We start from the raw sequence: 16,110 nt of genomic DNA, 5'->3' as shown, positions 1-16,110 counted from the left end.
ACAGCTAGGTTCACCTCCCAGTAGTCCACTCAGCTCTCCATCCATCTGTGGATTAATGCACAGACGAGGTCAGAACTCACACGATCAAATCACTGCCTAAAAGTCCCAACTCTGAACTTGGGGCTAATACTGCATGGGGGATCATACTGCATGGGGATCATACTGCATGGGGGATCATACTGCATGGGGGATCATACTGCATGGGGGATCATACTGCATGCGGGATCATACTGCATGCGGGATCATACTGCATGGGGGATCATACTGCATGCGGGATCATACTACATGGGGGATCATACTGCATGGGGGATCATACTGCATGGGGGATCATACTGCATGCGGGATCATACTACATGGGGGATCATACTGCATGCGGGATCATACTGCATGCGGGATCATACTGCATGGGGATCATACTGCATGGGGGATCATACTGCATGGGGGATCATACTGCATGCGGGATCATACTGCATGCGGGATCATACTACATGGGGGATCATACTACCTGGGGATCATACTGCATGGGGGATCATACTGCATGGGGGATCATACTGCATGGGGGATCATACTGCATGGGGGATCATACTACATGGGGATCATACTGCATGGGGGATCATACTACACGGGGGATCATACTGCACGGGGGATCATACTACATGGGGATCATACTGCATGGGGATCATACTGCATGGGGATCATACTACATGGGGATCATACTGCATGGGGATCATACTGCATGGGGATCATACTGCATGGGGATCATACTGCATGGGGGATCATACTACATGGGGATCATACTGCATGGGGGATCATACTACATGGGGATCAAACTGCATGGGGATCATACTGCATGGGGATCATACTGCATGGGGGATCATACTACATGGGGATCATACTGCATGGGGGATCATACTGCATGCGGGATCATACTTTCAACACACGAGACTTTGGGAGACATTCCAGATCTACTCTGACAATAAGAAAAAATTAAACATAACAAATACAGGTATCATTTCTGTATCCAGTCATGCAGTGATAGATGCATTTATAACCAATTTATTCCGCTGCCCATCTCATATTCTTTTTGCCCTCAACAAGCACCTCATCTGGATGTGGTTCTTCACTTGACATGGTGACCTAAAACTTTCTTCCTGTAGGGTGTGGGCCATTAGAAGTCCTGGTTGCTTTGGTTTTCCACTGACCGACCACAGGATACGGTAAATTGTACTGAGGGATGCCCTAAGGAGCCGCCTGTGTTTGAGACATACCCTTGTTTACCTCCCTTGTGGAGGATCAGTCCAGTTTGCTCAGTTAGGATAAAGCACCCTAGCCAGCATAGTACCTCTCTTCTTTGTCCATTGCTTTAGAGGCATGGGGCTCAAAGTGGCTAAGTGGCAGTCTTAATTTCCAGTGCAGATGGATAATTACCATGTCTCCTGGTAGAATCATTCCTCCCTTTGGAACTAAGATCTCTAGGCAAAGAATGAGGTCATGGGGACAGGTGGCAAATATTTCGCCAGTGGGCTACTAGGAGTCACTACCATTTCTACCCCTTGATTCCTGAACTACTGCATCCTATGGGAGCCCTACACATGATCATGGCCTAGATTTGAGTGGTGGAAATGGGGAGAAGGAAAAGTAGTCAGAGGCTATTTCACTAAGAAGTAAAAGTGAAAACACTCAGGGAGTATTTGGATATGGGGGACTGAGGCGAAGGGAGGAGCCAAGGGTGGAAAGTGTTTAGTTCTCCCCAATACAACACAATGTGATCTTGAACTGGTTATTTAACCTACTTAATCATCTTTGCACTGGTTTCATAATAACTGCTCTATCAACCTCAAAGGATTCTTGTTGGAACCAAATGGCGACTGCATGTGAAGTTACTAGGAGAGGTTCATAGTTGATCACATTGCAACATAAATGCAGAAGTAGCAATTCGCTGAGTGCCTTCTATACCTGGCACAAGATAAAGCATGCTACAGAATCAATCTCACTTGATTTTCTCCAAGTTGTTACCTACTTTATAGATAAGAAAATTAAAAAGTGAAGTATGCTGGAAAAATAAAGAAATAGAATTCAAACTCAAACTGTCCAAGAATTCTTTTTACTCTAGTACACTGCCACATTAGGATTACTGCCTTAAATTTTTATTTTTCCTTGGAATCTACCCTGAATAAAATGGCTGAACACCGGCCGCAACTTCAGTCATGGACTGAAATGGATCTGTTCTCACAAGGTAGCTTAACTTTTTAGTTGAAAACTTCTAAAAGGCATTCTAAAACTCTGTATTTGGGGGCGGGCAGGGCAGCACGGAGTACTGGGATTGAACCCAGAGATGCTTTCACCACTGAGTTATAGTCCCAACCCTTCCCCATTTCCTTTTTTTTTTTTTTTTTTTGAGACAAGGTCTCACAATGTTGCTCAGGCTGACCTAGAACTTGAGATCCTCCTGTCTCAGCCTTCCCAATCGCTAGAATTACCCACCTGAGACACCACACCCAGTTTAAAATTCTCCATTCGTTAAAAATGTCAACATATAAGAAACACTCCTTGCTCCTGTATTTTGCATCATGTAATTAAAATAACCAATTTAACCATAAACTTAATTTGATTGACAGTTTGACAACTGAGACTAGAATGATATAAAGCACATAGTAAATGAACTTAACTTTTGAAACTCCAGAGACCAGGTCTTTCCAACTCCCCCTTTCTCTACTTGTTAGCAGATGCCTGAAATTCCACATTCTTCATCTCCATTCACCAGCTAAGTCTGTCCTTCTGTGCATCTTCACCAGTAGATGAAGAAATGTTGGGCTGGGGAGATAGCTGAATCGGTAGAGTGCTCACCTCACAAGCACTAAGGCCCTGAGTTCAATCCCCAGCACTGCAAAAAAAAAAAAAAAGAAAAAAGAAAAAAAAAAAATGTCTGCAAAACCAATCACTAGCCTCCTACTTTGCAGCATTATTTCTCAAACTTACATAGATGCTTGTTATTCTAAATCGCACAAACTCACCTAAAAGCACCACATACTGGTATATTCCTGCAGCCTATATAGTAGATGACTGGGAACAACTTAAGCCCCAGAAGAGTGGCTAATTTATGTGAGCTTGACCCCAACCCCCACCCTGGTTTGGGGGATCCAACCCAGACGCCCATTACCACTGAACTACATCTCCAGGGCCCCCCAACCCTTTTCCTTTTCCCCCTGAGACACAACGTTGCCCACGCTGTCCTAGAAGTTGAGATCCTCCTGCCTCAGTCTTCTAAACCAGTGGGAGTACAGGCGCGCACGACCACACCCAGCTACTTGTCATTCCTGCGGAGACCACCACACTGTTACTGAGGACTTCTCTTGTAGGGTAAATGATTATATCCATTCGTATATTTATAAATTCGTAAAGCATCTGAGCAGTTCAGCGATTATTTAAAGGTAAGTGCTTGTTTCCAGCAAGCTGAACTGGAGGAGGAGCTTAGGTTTCCCCATAGGCCCTTCGGCACCTTTTAAATTTGAACATTACTGAGTTCGCCAGCCACGTGGGGGTGGGCAGCACTGGAGGCTAGTAAACAACTGTGGTGTTCTTTGGAAATTTAACTTTAAAAGGAGGCTTTTCAAAGGCTCCGCTGCATCGCCTTTGGTTTTCCGGTTTGTCGCGGGGTGGTCCCGCAGCGCCCGAGCCCGGCGCTCGCTCCTCCGCCCGGGCAGCTGGGCAGCGCTCCGCCTCGATTCCCTTTCTTCACCTCCCAGCGGCGCCTAGCGCGGGCCGAGACTCGCTGCGCCCCCAGCCCGAGGTGGAAAACGCGCCAGGCGCGGGGAGGAGGCGCGCCCGCCTCCCAGAGGTCGGGCCGCGCCTGCAGGCCCCGCCCTGCCTACGTCCTCAGGTCCCGGGTCCACTCCCACAACGGCCCGGGCGCCGGGGACCTGCTGCCCGCCTGCGCAATGGCGCCCGGCCGGTGCTCGAGGGCGGGGCCGCAGGAGCCGAGCGATCGCGACCAATGAGCGCACGCCTACCGGTCCCTGGACCAATGGCGGCGGTGCGTGGCACGTTGGGGGCGGGACCACGGGCGGACGGCGGCGGCGGCGCGTGCGCACGCTGGGGGCGGACCCGGCGCGCCCGACTTTTCCAGAAACCGCTGAAAGCGCCGCCCGGCCACGCGCTGCCGGCTCCGCGTTCTCTGCGCGCCAGTCTTCCTTTCGCCGGGCAGCTATGGCGGCCGTGAAGACGCTGAACCCCAAGGCCGAGGTGGCCCGCGCGCAGGCGGCGCTGGCGGTGAACATCAGCGCGGCCCGCGGGCTGCAGGACGTGCTGCGGACCAACCTGGGGCCCAAAGGCACCATGAAGATGTAAGGCGGGCGCGCGGGGTCGCGTTCCCGAGGGCGTGCCGGGCCCTCTCCCGCCTCCGCCCGGCCTGGGAGGACAGAGCTGCCCGCTCGCCGGGCTGGAGGGCCGGCGGGGTGGGGCCGGGGCTGGGGGCTGGCGGGGGAGCCCGGCGGCTCCGTGGGAAGGCGCGCTGACCTGGCGTTTCTGCCCCTGAACAGGCTGGTGTCGGGCGCCGGGGACATCAAGCTCACCAAGGACGGCAACGTGCTGCTGCACGAAATGGTGAGGCTGCCGCGCCCGTCAGCGTGGTCGTCGTCTGCCCCAGCCCGTTTGCCTTGCAGGACAGGAGAAGGAAAGCAGAGCGGCGTGGTCGGGTGACGGGGCTGTGCAGGCGGGGCCCTGAGCCTGAATCCCTCCTCTCTTGCCCCTTGCAATCTGGGTTAAAGGATTGTAGTCGTTCATTGTCATCCGAGAAGTTAGGGGCGATTGACAACAATCAGACGGGCAGAAGACAGCACGAGGGTCTCCTTTAAATAAAAATCCCTTCGACTGGGTTGCTGAGTGCTTGTCCAGCGTGCGCGGGGCTCTGGGTTGCGTCCCCAGCACCATAACAAAGTTAAACGGGGATTCCTTTGATAGTCATTTCTCCACCTTGAACTGCAGGGGAGAGAAAACTGTTTCCTTCCTCTAACGTTTTAAAGCCCGGTGAGAGGCACGGTGGTGCACACCTGTATTCCCACAGACTTGGCGGGTTGGGGCAGGAAGCCAGCCTGGGCATTTTTAGGGAGCCACTGTCTCAAAACGTTTGCTCACTTCTATGCTTCCAAAACCTAGCAGTTCACATAGATGTCTCCCCTCTTTTGTTTTGAGAATAGAGTGTAGAGTTTTGGTAGTGATATTCCATTGCCATCCATGACCACGTTTATAAGTATTTCCAGTGAGGACTAAACTAGGAGTTGGCAGTCTTTATTTTTATTTTTTTTAATTTTATCTTATTTAACTTTACAAAAATCTTTTTACTTTTATAAGCACAGGATTATGAAAATTGCTAACAGAAAGCAAAGCCTTAGTTTAAGTTTGATGTCAGAAAAGCCATATCTTTGACTTTTTATTTGTGTTTATTGTAAAATATGACAAATATGAAAAAGCATATTAAACTTATAATTTAATAGTAATAATTAACAAAAGGAACACAGGAAGCACCACCTCAACTAAGAAACTACCACCTCAGAAGTCCCCTTTACCTGCACTTCTTTAATTGCCAAATGTTCGTTTTTCTTTTTTTTTTCCCTCTTTGAAAAATTATAAACGAACAGAAAAGTTGAGAAAACAACACTCATATGCCCTTTGGAAGGTTTTTTGTTTTGTTTCTGTTTTTTTACATTTTGCTTAACTGTTGCCCTTTGAATCATTTGGAAGTGAATCACAGATATGGCATCTCATTTCTGAAATGATTTTTTTATTTGGGGGCTGGGAATTGAGCCCATTGTCCATCCTAAGAATGCACTCCCCCATTAAGCTATACTTCCGGCCCCTAAAATGCTCTTAATGGATCCAGTGTTCTCCCACATGGTCAAAATACCATTATTGTTCCTATTTGCAGCTTTTTTCTTTTTTTTTTTTTTTTGGTACTGGGGATCGCTTAACCATATTTTATTTAGAGTTGAGCAGGGCCTTGCTAATTTGCTGAGGCTGGCTTTGAACTCCCAACCCTGCCTCAGCCTCCCAAGCCTCTAAGATCACAGGTGTTCACCACCATGCCTGGCATTGATGCAGCTGAATATACAGTCTGTATTTGTTTCACATTTGTCCCCTCAGTTGTCTTTCCTGGGTGGTTGCTGCTATTCCCAAGGTGCAGTGAAAAAATCTGTAATCTGACATAGGCCTATTGCTGTGGGGCTGACAAGTTTACAGCATCACCTGCTTAGCATTTCTGCCAAAGCTTGGCAGCAAGTTTAAATGAGGCAGTCTGCAAGATTGTTTGTGTATGTGAGGAAACTGGAAATTGAACCCAGGGTTGCTCTACCACTGAGCTACATCCCCAGCCTGCTTTTTTATTTTATTTTGAGCTGGGATTACAAGCGTGTGACCACCAAGCCCAGCTGATAGTTTATAAGAGTCTTTCAAGGCCTAGATTCTTCCATCAGCCAGGTGCTGTAGCACAAGCCTGTAGTCACAGGAACTCAGGAGGCTGAGGCAGGAAGATCACAAGTTCAAGACCATATCTCAAAACAAAAAGGTCTGGGAGTGTAACTCAGTGATGGCGTGTCCCTGGGTTCAATCCCCACTACAGAAAAAAAAAAAAAAAAGATCAATGTCTCCAAAGATAGAAAAGGCTGGGAGCTGTTCCAGGTTAAAGGATAGTAGAGAAAAACCAAAGGTAGTGCAGGAGCTTTGATTTCTCAATCTCACAAAGATTGAGAATCTGTGGAGTGACGTCAGAGGCATGGCAATTTTTCTTTTTCCAAAACCTTTCCTCACAGTGACTCCTTGGAAAAGCTTTGCTAAGAGCTTTTCACTAAGTTACCAAGAAAGACCTTCAACTTAAAATCCTCCTGGCTCACTTGCCCAGATAGCTGGGATTGCAGATGTGTGCCTCCACACCTGGCCACGAATATTGTGATCATTATAAGTTGATGTGGAAAATAGCAGATTGCAAGTTTTTTTATTATTAAAGTAATAGTAGCCAGATATTCAGGCTATTTAAGTAGATAGCATTTAAAGAGGTCCTTCACAGATTGCTTTCAAGGAATATTTATTTCAAGTTGAGTAATTTTGTTTTTCCATTTTCAGCAAATTCAGCACCCAACAGCCTCCTTGATAGCAAAAGTAGCAACAGCCCAGGATGACATCACTGGCGATGGCACTACTTCCAACGTCCTCATCATCGGAGAGCTGCTCAAACAGGCAGACCTCTATGTTTCTGAGGTACGCCCGACTGTCTTATTTCTGTGGTGTTGAACTATGTGTGAGAAATGTCTGGCCTTGGCAAATTGATACGTTGACAGTAGCTGAGACCACATGGCATGTAAAGATCAGAAGGTTTAAATCTGAGAACCTTGGTCTTTATCCTGGTGTAACACAAATTTGTGATTATGGATATGTCATGGAATATCTAGGTCTATAACAAATTATTTGAGATGTAGAGGTCTGAACTAGCTATAGTTTCAAGGAAAAGGTCAACTAAATGTTAACATTTGAGTAGGAAGACTTCTACAGCCTTTTTACTCCTGAGTACTTCCAAGTTTAAAGCAAACCTCAGTGAGTACTAATCCACTTTCAGAATTTCCTGTGAAGAGAGAGAGCAGATGTTTAGTCTGCATTTATTTTGATTGTTAAATGATGTAAATTAATTTCAGATCGCTTGTAGAAAGGATCAAATATTCCTATTAGCTGGGCATGGTGTGGTGCACAACTGTAATCCTAGCCATGAGGGATGCTGAGGCAGGAGAATTTCAAGTTTGAAGCCTGCATTGGCAATTTAGCAAGACCTTATCTCAAAAATAAAAAGGGACTAAGGATGTAGCTCAGTGGTAGAACACTTGCCTAGCATGCATGAGACCCTGGATTCTATCCCCCGTGTGGGTGTGTATGGAAGGGTTCCTAATGACAACAGATTTTTAGGAACCACTTCTGGGTTTTGGTATTACTCCTGGTGGTTTGCACAGCGAACACCCAAGTGTGCTTTATAGTTCCCTTGGCTTTGATGCTGTGCTAGAGCAATGTCTGTTCTTCTCCTCTGCATTGAAAGGTGTATGTTGTTCTTTCAAATGTATTCAGAAAGTCAGCACATCATGCTTCTTTGGTCATATTAAAAGGTATGAGTGATCCCAAATAACCCTTCAAAAATTACCTGAACTTCCATGAACAATTGTGTCTAATCGAAGATGCCAGGGTTAGTGGTAGTTTTTTAATTGTGTGTTTATTATAGGGTCTTCATCCTAGAATAATCACTGAAGGTTTTGAAGCTGCAAAGGAAAAGGCCCTTCAGTTTTTGGAACAAATTAAAGTAAGCAGAGAGATGGACAGGGAGACACTTATAGATGTGGCCAGAACATCTCTTCGTACGAAAGTTCATGCTGAACTTGCAGACGTCCTGACAGAGGTATGTGTTAAGTTCAGTGTGTGCGGTATAGTACACATGGAAAATACCTTAGAGTAGGTGCATCAGTGTTCTTAGCAATTCCAGTTAGAAGGTGCTCTCTCAAATCTTCAGTGTCCTACCACGTGAAGTAAGTAGGCTCATTTTTGTCCAGGCAGTGATACCTAATCTGTTTCTTTGAAACATGAAGTAAGAAAATACAAAGAACAACTCAACCTTACCAGGTTATAAAAAATACAACTGGAGCTTTCATTAAAATATTGATAAAAACACTCTTTGAAAGGAATATAAAATGGAGGCTTCATTATTAGAAAGCTCCTGATTTTTAAACGTGCTGCATATTTCTGGGCCATGTGACGACTTCATACATGTGTCAGTGTGTAAGAGTCAAATCAGGGTGAATCAGCGTTTCTGTTTCCCTGGGTATTACCTTTTCATGTTGGGACCTTCAAACTCCTAGTTCTTCATGTAGTTGTTGTAAACGTAGTTATTAGTATTTTCATTTGAATTAAGATTTTAGAACTGTAAATGACTTGAGTCTTATTTCTAGCATATTCTCCTTGTAGAAAAAGATCTTTCTATTCCCCTTACTGTTAGAAAAAGGTGAGAGATTTTAAAGTAAAGAAACTTAAAACTTCTGAAGAACAACTTCAGTGTCTTCACCTTTACAAGTTGGATTTATATAACAGTTGTATTCCTGTTGTAGGCTGTAGTGGACTCCATTTTGGCCATTAAAAAAAAAGATGAGCCTATTGACCTATTCATGGTTGAGATCATGGAGATGAAACATAAATCGGAAACAGACACAAGGTAGGTGGTAGGTGTGTGTGTGCTGGGACTGAGCCTCGTGCATACTGAGCAGCCGCTCTAGCACTGAACCACTCTCTGACCCCAAAATGCAAGTTTGTTTAGAAATTAGGTGTTCACAAAAACATATTGAATAGATTTATTTATATCTTTGGATAAACATAATTTATACTGTATAAATTGCTGGGTGTTCCACTTATTCCTATTGATATTTCCTCTTGAAGACGGAGAGGGTATGCTGTTTGTAGTCTGAATGGCTCTGAGGAGTGATCTGTGTCTGTGACTTGGCCTGTATTGAAGTGCTTGGGTGTGGAGCATAATGGAGAGTGCAGATTTTCTTAAAGACCTAGATTGATGGCATTTCCTTGAAGGCCGGCCACCAGAGTGTGATGTCTGCCGTTTGAGACTATCTGCAGAATTTTCCATAAAAGATGGTGTAACTTTTGTTGGAATAGCCTGTCTTGTGTTCTCTAATATTGCTTTTTCACAATTGACCATCCCCAGGTCTCACCAAAACGTCTTGTTCAGATAATTCAAGAGATAAATTTATGCTAGTGGTGTGAAAATTGTCGTGTAATCTTTTGAGTGTTTCAGTTTAGTCACTGAAAGAGTCCTGTTTTGGAAACCAGCAACAATATGAATTCTTGTGTTTTCACAGCTTAATCAGAGGGCTTGTTTTGGACCATGGGGCCCGCCACCCTGACATGAAGAAGAGAGTGGAGAACGCTTACATCCTTACATGCAATGTGTCCCTGGAGTATGAGAAAACGTGAGTGATGTACCCTTTGAGGCAGGGGTGGAGGAGCTTGGTGCTTGGAGCAAGTTCCTTTTGAGATTCCTTTGCCCACTGTAAGGAAGTCATGTCTCATTTTGGTTTGGGAGGCCTAGAGGAAGCTACATCTGGAAATGTACAGGGGCCAGGACTGGGGCTCAGGGACTTCGTAAGTTTTAAGATGAATTGGATTTCTCTGACTGCTGTCTTCTCAAAAAGTAAACATTTTCCTTTTTTCTAACAGAGAAGTGAATTCTGGCTTTTTTTACAAGAGTGCAGAAGAGCGAGAGAAACTAGTAAAAGCTGAAAGAAAATTTATTGAAGATAGAGTGAAAAAAATAGTAGAACTGAAAAAGAAAGTCTGTGGTGATTCAGATAAAGGCTTTGTCGTTATTAATCAGAAGGTGAGATTGAAAATCGGTTACAAATGAAGGTCTGTTGTCCGACTTTTTTAATTTTAAGACACTATGCTGGAAGTGATTTTTTGTTTTTACAGGGAATTGACCCCTTTTCTTTGGATGCACTTGCAAAAGAAGGCATAGTAGCCCTGCGCAGAGCAAAACGGAGAAATATGGAGAGGTATGAGCAGATTATCTGAGTGATGTGAACTTCACTTGGTTTGCAAGTGAATTGGGATCATATTCTTTTTTCCGCTCTTTACTTTTCATTTTGGTGGCATCATAAATACCAGCACCTCCTGTGCTGAGGGTGACTTGCAGTGGCGTTGACTGCTTCATGCTGCTGAGCAGTCGCCCACCACTGTCCTCCAGGACGTCTCCACCATCCAGATAGGTTGCTTCCAGTTTCTGCTCTCCTCACACCTGACAACGGCAGTGCTGCTCTCTCGAGCTCAGTGCTCCTGTAGGTGCCGTTGCTGTGTTTTTCTTCTGTACAAGGCTTGTTCTGGTGGTTCACTGGGCACAGTCTGCGGGCATACCGGGCCAGAGTCTCGTTCCTTATTCTGCATAGTGCCGCGTGTTCTGTAATCTGTTAGTGGGCATTTGGGTTGTTGCCACCTTTGGCTGTTGGAATAACTGTGAGCACGAGAGTGTAGTGTTTTACTTTAGACCATGACACACTGCACCTGCTTTGCCTTGTGAAGAGGTTCTGAAGAATTTCTCAAAGAGCACTTTATCCTTATTAAGTTTTCATGTCAACCTGGGCACGATATTGCACACCTGTCAATCCACCTACTGGGGAGGCTAAGGCAGGAAGATTGCAAGTTCAAGGCCACCCTGGGCAACTTACGTAGACCTTCTCTGAAAGTAAAATTTTAAAAGTCGGGTGTAGCTCAGTGCAGCACTTCACTAGCACATGCAAGGCCCTGAGTTCAGTCCCTGATACTGGGGGAGTGGGGTTCATATCAGAAGCGGCATACTTGCTGATTTGGAGGTGGGTGGTTTAAATAGATTGGGAGAAGATCCGTTTTCAGCTGACTGGTGATGAGTGGAAAGGCTTGGGTTGGAGTACTTTCTGAGAATGCAGTTTCAGCATGTGATTCTGGAAAGTTCTTCCTGACGATTGTTGGTCTTCTCTGAGCTTACACATTTCACACTTTCCCCTTTCAGGCTGACACTTGCTTGTGGTGGGGTAGCTCTGAATTCTCTTGATGACCTAAATCCTGACTGCTTGGGACATGCAGGACTTGTCTACGAGTATACATTGGTAAGTGCCTTTTCTTCCTAAAGCTAGGACTTGGTTCCTGAGTTCCTCAGTAGAAAAGTTCAGATTCAGGATCAGATTTTTCTTTGTTTACATACATTTTGTTGTTTATGTTTATAAGCCATTGATATGGAAAAAAATTACAGTTTTTACTAGATTTGGCTTTAATGTGGCCAGTATAGTCAGTATGATTAATATGTATTCTCTTCATACACTCCTCCCTTGTTCACTCTTTGTATGTATTCTGTTTTTGAAAATCTCTCTTACACATAGGGAGAAGAGAAGTTTACCTTTATTGAAAAGTGTAACAATCCCCGTTCTGTCACATTATTAGTCAAAGGACCAAATAAGCACACACTCACTCAGATCAAAGATGCAATACGAGATGGCCTGAGGGCAGTCAAAAACGCCATCGACGATGGTAAGTGCCTCTTGCTCCTTGCGTTTCAGCTGTACTCTGCTAGTCTAAAAGGCATGGCTGAATACTGTGTTCTTTAATCAGTATTTTACACAGCCAGACACCATGCAAAAGTAAAGTCTTCCTTTTACAGTGCTACGGTGGTGTGCTAAGGTTTTTCATAGTATGCCACTAATAAAAGTGAATGCAACACATGGACTAATGCGTGATAACCAGAGCTGCCAGGTGCCAGCTAACTTGACCTGTCTTGCTTTTAGGTAGTGGGCTGGGTGTGTGGCTGGGTGGTAGGGAGCTTGTCTGGCACGCACAGGCCTGCTCAGTCCTGCTCAGTCCCCAACACTGTGAAGCAGACAGCTGCAGTGCTTCTTAGACTGTTAGGGAAGCAGTGAGAAGTGAACAGCTTTCGTGAGTGTTTTCTATGTGTATTTTTTTTTCCTTGTCATTGGTTCTGCAGTTTTCTTGAGCTTACTAGCATTTCCCCTCTTCCCCACCCACCAGGCTGTGTGGTTCCAGGAGCTGGTGCAGTGGAAGTGGCCATGGCAGAAGCTCTGATTAAATACAAGCCCAGTGTAAAGGGCAGGGCACAACTTGGAGTCCAGGCGTTTGCTGATGCATTACTCATTATCCCCAAGGTGTGAAAACTTGAACAGTTCACTTAACTACATCAAAACAATTCAGCTGATCAGACTTTTTGATAATGTAGGTTTTCTTCATGTTTTCTTAATGTGGATTTCCAGTGAGCAGGTTGAATCAACTTGACTCTTGCAACCCCATCATCTCTCTTTTTTGTTTTTGTTTTACTGGAGATTAAACCCAGTGGTGCTTAACCACTAAGCCACATCCTCAGCCCTTTTTATTTTTTGAGACAGGGTCTTGCTAAGTTGCTGAGAACAGCTTGAACTTGTGATCCTCCTGCTTCGGCATCCTCCTGAGCCCCTGGATTTATAGGCACCACCTAACCCTAACCCTAACCCTAACTACTACCCGCATCATCTCAAAGCTTTTTGTTCTTCTGGGACTGTACTTGAGGTTTTGGGTGGCAAGACAGAACTGTTTAAGAATGTTTGCAGTAAAGGGGTTATGTTTAAGTACAAGCTTGCTTTTTGTTTTAAACTGAAGAATATCATCATTTTCTGTTTTGTACTCATGAAGGGTATACTTCATGGCCAGTGTACTGCTGGGTTTGGGGTGCATTCAAGAGTTAGTCAGATAACCTGTGGATCTTCTGCAAGGAAACATAATGGTTCTGCTGGACATGGTGGTGCACGCCTGTAATCCCAGTGACTTGGGAGGCTGAGGCAGGAGTATTGCGAGTTCAAAGCCAGCCTTAGCAAAAGCGAGGTGCTAAGCAACTAAATAAAATACAAAATAGGGCTGAGGATGTGGCTCAGTGACTGAGTGCCCGAGTTCAATCCCTAGTCTCCACCCCCCAAAAAAGATGTTCTAATGGTTCAGTCTTCATTCATTATGAGGTTTTGTTTCTATTTTTTAAATTGGAAATAGTGTTCATTTGTTGTAGAATTTACTCACTTCTTAGTTCCTGCTTTTCAAGAATTAAATGTGTTTACTTTAGGTACTTGCTCAGAACTCTGGTTTTGACCTTCAAGAAACATTAGTTAAGATTCAAGCAGAACATTCAGAATCGGGTCAGCTTGTAGGCGTGGACTTGAACACAGGTAAGAGAAGGCATCTCTATAGGGAGAGAGCAAGACGGGCATATGAGGTAACTCTAGGAGGGTTAGAAAGAGGACAGAGGATCTTGGCCAGTGACTGTAGCTTGATGCCAGTGCTGTTAAGAACTGGGCTCTGCTGGGGTAAGACGTTGCCCAGAGTGGAATGACCAGATACAGAATCAGGGCATACAGTGAATACCTGAGTAACTTCACAATACAGAGTTGTTGGAGATGTTGTTGAGCGGTAGGTAGTATGTGGCTTTTAGGTTGGTGCTGAAAGTTTTTCGTATTAACCCAGTTTTTAAATTAGGAACTGATGAAAAGAATATATTAGGTGATCATATTGACAAGTGAAAGTAGAGTAAATAATGTCAGAAAAGGGGATAAAATCTAGTGAAATGATCTGTCTCTGGCCTTAGTTGTACATAAACTGTACACATAGAAAGGAAAGGCAGATATGTGTGAGACCAACTGTGGATTTATCAATAATTTTAATAGAAAGGGTTCCTGGAATGAGCAAAATGGAAGTCTTATTGGACCCAAATTATAGTTCGAGTGCTATGTTAATGTAGGCAAGTGGGGATGTGTCCAGAAGAACAGAGTGATGACCAGACCCTTGGTGGCCCAGGAGAGCATCCTGTCACTGGAATACATCTCAGCAGAGGTGTTGTGGAAGATTCAGCTCTAGTTACAGAGGAGGGAATGAGTGATGAGCTGGTCAGCACCACATACTGTCTTGATACTTTAAACATCTTCAGTGGCTTTGTTTTCTGTTTTAGAATTAGCAACACTTCATTCATAAGATAGGATAAGTGTTCCCGGGGCTTTTTAGACTGTTTGAGATGATGACATACTGTATTTTGATAATTGCTATATTTTAAGAAGACTTGTTACCTTTCAGGTGAGCCGATGGTTGCTGCAGAAGTGGGCGTGTGGGATAACTATTGTGTGAAGAAACAGCTTCTTCACTCCTGGTAAGTTTGGGGAAATCAAAATTAAAACAGCTTTCAGGGGGCTGAGCATATGTTGGCCCTAGGTACAGTCCCCAGCACTGCATGGACAGACAGGATAAGACATGATCAAGACACCCGGACGTATTAGGTAGATGGGCAGCTCGCTTGCCTTTCAGGAATCATCATAGTCTCCGTGTGGTTCCTTCTGAGTCCCTCATCCCCTGAAAAATGTAATTGACTGTAAGCACGGAGCGGAGACTCAGCCCTGCGTAGAGGGAGAGGGGACATCAGCTGGACAATGGAATGCAGTCTAGTAGGGAACAGCAGGTTGAGCTAAGGGTTCCTGCCTGAGCTGCCTGATGGTTTCTCTTTCAGCACTGTGATTGCCACCAACATTCTCCTGGTTGATGAGATCATGCGAGCTGGAATGTCCTCTCTAAAAGGCTGAATTGAAGCCTCCCTTTGTCATCTGAATCTTGAAGACTGTGGAATGACACTGAAGGATATAGCAGTGGATTTTTGTTCAAGGCTCAAATGATTGTTCAAGGAATTTTCTTCTCCCATATGAAAAAAAAAATTGGGCATATATTGAAATTATGGTGTGAAATTATAATTACAGTATTTTTTTAATTGCACTGAGTGTACATGCATAAAGCAGGTCCTTTTTACCCAGTGAACAGGATGTTTTGTTTTACTTAGTGACATAAAATTACATGTTAGGTGAGCACGTTATCTGCCTTATTAAATATTCCTTGAAAAACACATTTTAAGGAGTCAATAATTTCTCTCTGGGTTTACCTTAATGAACAGTTTCCTGTTCGGCGTTTTAAGTTTTATGCTAGTGAGATAACTTGATGCTGAGAACATAGCTCAGTGGTACAGTGCTTGCCTAGCACACCTGAGTCTCTGGATTTGTTTCCCAGTACCACCAAAAAAAGAGCATGAATAAGTTTGGATCTTGAAAGCATTTATTTTTGTGGTATAAATTTCTGAGTAAAATTAACTGGGTCAGTTGAACTTTCTATTCTTTGAAATAACTTTGCTGAAATGCTCCCTCAGAAAAGTTACTCTGACAGGTGTGGTGGACACACTTATAATTCCAGCAACTCAGGCTGAGGCAAGAGGACTGCAAGTTCACGGCCAGCCTGTATGATTTAGCAAGACCCTGTCTCAAAATTTAAAGTGTAGCTGGGGATTTAGCCCAGTGGTAGAACCACTGGGAAAACGGGGCTGGGAATACAACTCAGTTGGTAGAGTGTCTGCCTCACACGCACAAGGCCCTGGGTTCAATCCCCAGCACCACAAGAAGGCGCGGGGCGGGGGTGCTGTGGACGTTTCTTTGTCGTAGATAGGAAAGACCAGTTAACTGTAGGCAAGGACACAGCGCAAGCGCAAAGGGGTAA

At 44.6% G+C, this 16,110-nt stretch overlaps 1 protein-coding gene across 2 annotated transcripts; it reads left to right on the top strand.

Annotated features, from left to right (window-relative positions):
* The first annotated feature begins 4,093 nt into the window (after positions 1-4,093).
* On the top strand, positions 4,094-15,724 carry CCT6A (chaperonin containing TCP1 subunit 6A). 2 transcript variants are annotated; one of them, XM_079120209.1, is made up of 14 exons: positions 4,094-4,343; positions 4,539-4,602; positions 7,114-7,248; positions 8,252-8,425; positions 9,129-9,232; positions 9,888-9,998; positions 10,246-10,405; positions 10,498-10,580; positions 11,570-11,666; positions 11,937-12,084; positions 12,580-12,713; positions 13,655-13,757; positions 14,656-14,728; positions 15,083-15,724. In XM_079120209.1, the coding sequence occupies exons 1-14, from the start codon at positions 4,207-4,209 to the stop codon at positions 15,153-15,155; spliced, it is 1,596 nt and encodes a 531-aa protein (XP_078976335.1). In that variant the 5' UTR covers positions 4,094-4,206; the 3' UTR covers positions 15,156-15,724. The 2 variants fall into 2 exon arrangements, 1 of the variants encoding a protein (XP_078976335.1); XR_013760624.1 differs by having other exon boundaries at positions 13,655-14,728; positions 15,083-15,159.
* The last annotated feature ends 386 nt before the right edge of the window (positions 15,725-16,110 follow it).

Source organism: Sciurus vulgaris, assembly GCF_902686455.1.
Source record: "Sciurus vulgaris genome assembly, chromosome: 18".
Taxonomy (NCBI): domain Eukaryota; kingdom Metazoa; phylum Chordata; class Mammalia; order Rodentia; family Sciuridae; genus Sciurus; species Sciurus vulgaris.
Note: the sequence above shows the minus strand (reverse complement) of the source record. Positions and strands in the feature narration are given on the sequence as shown.

Excerpts from the sequence above, each read along its gene's own strand:
- CCT6A (XM_079120209.1), top strand. The coding sequence starts at position 4,207 with ATGGCGGCCGTGAAGACGCTGAACCCCAAGGCCGAGGTGGCCCGCGCG. Across the intron at positions 12,085-12,579 it reads CAAAAACGCCATCGACGATG|GCTGTGTGGTTCCAGGAGCT; the intron begins GTAAGTGCCTCT and ends CCCACCCACCAG. Across the intron at positions 14,729-15,082 it reads AAACAGCTTCTTCACTCCTG|CACTGTGATTGCCACCAACA; the intron begins GTAAGTTTGGGG and ends TTTCTCTTTCAG.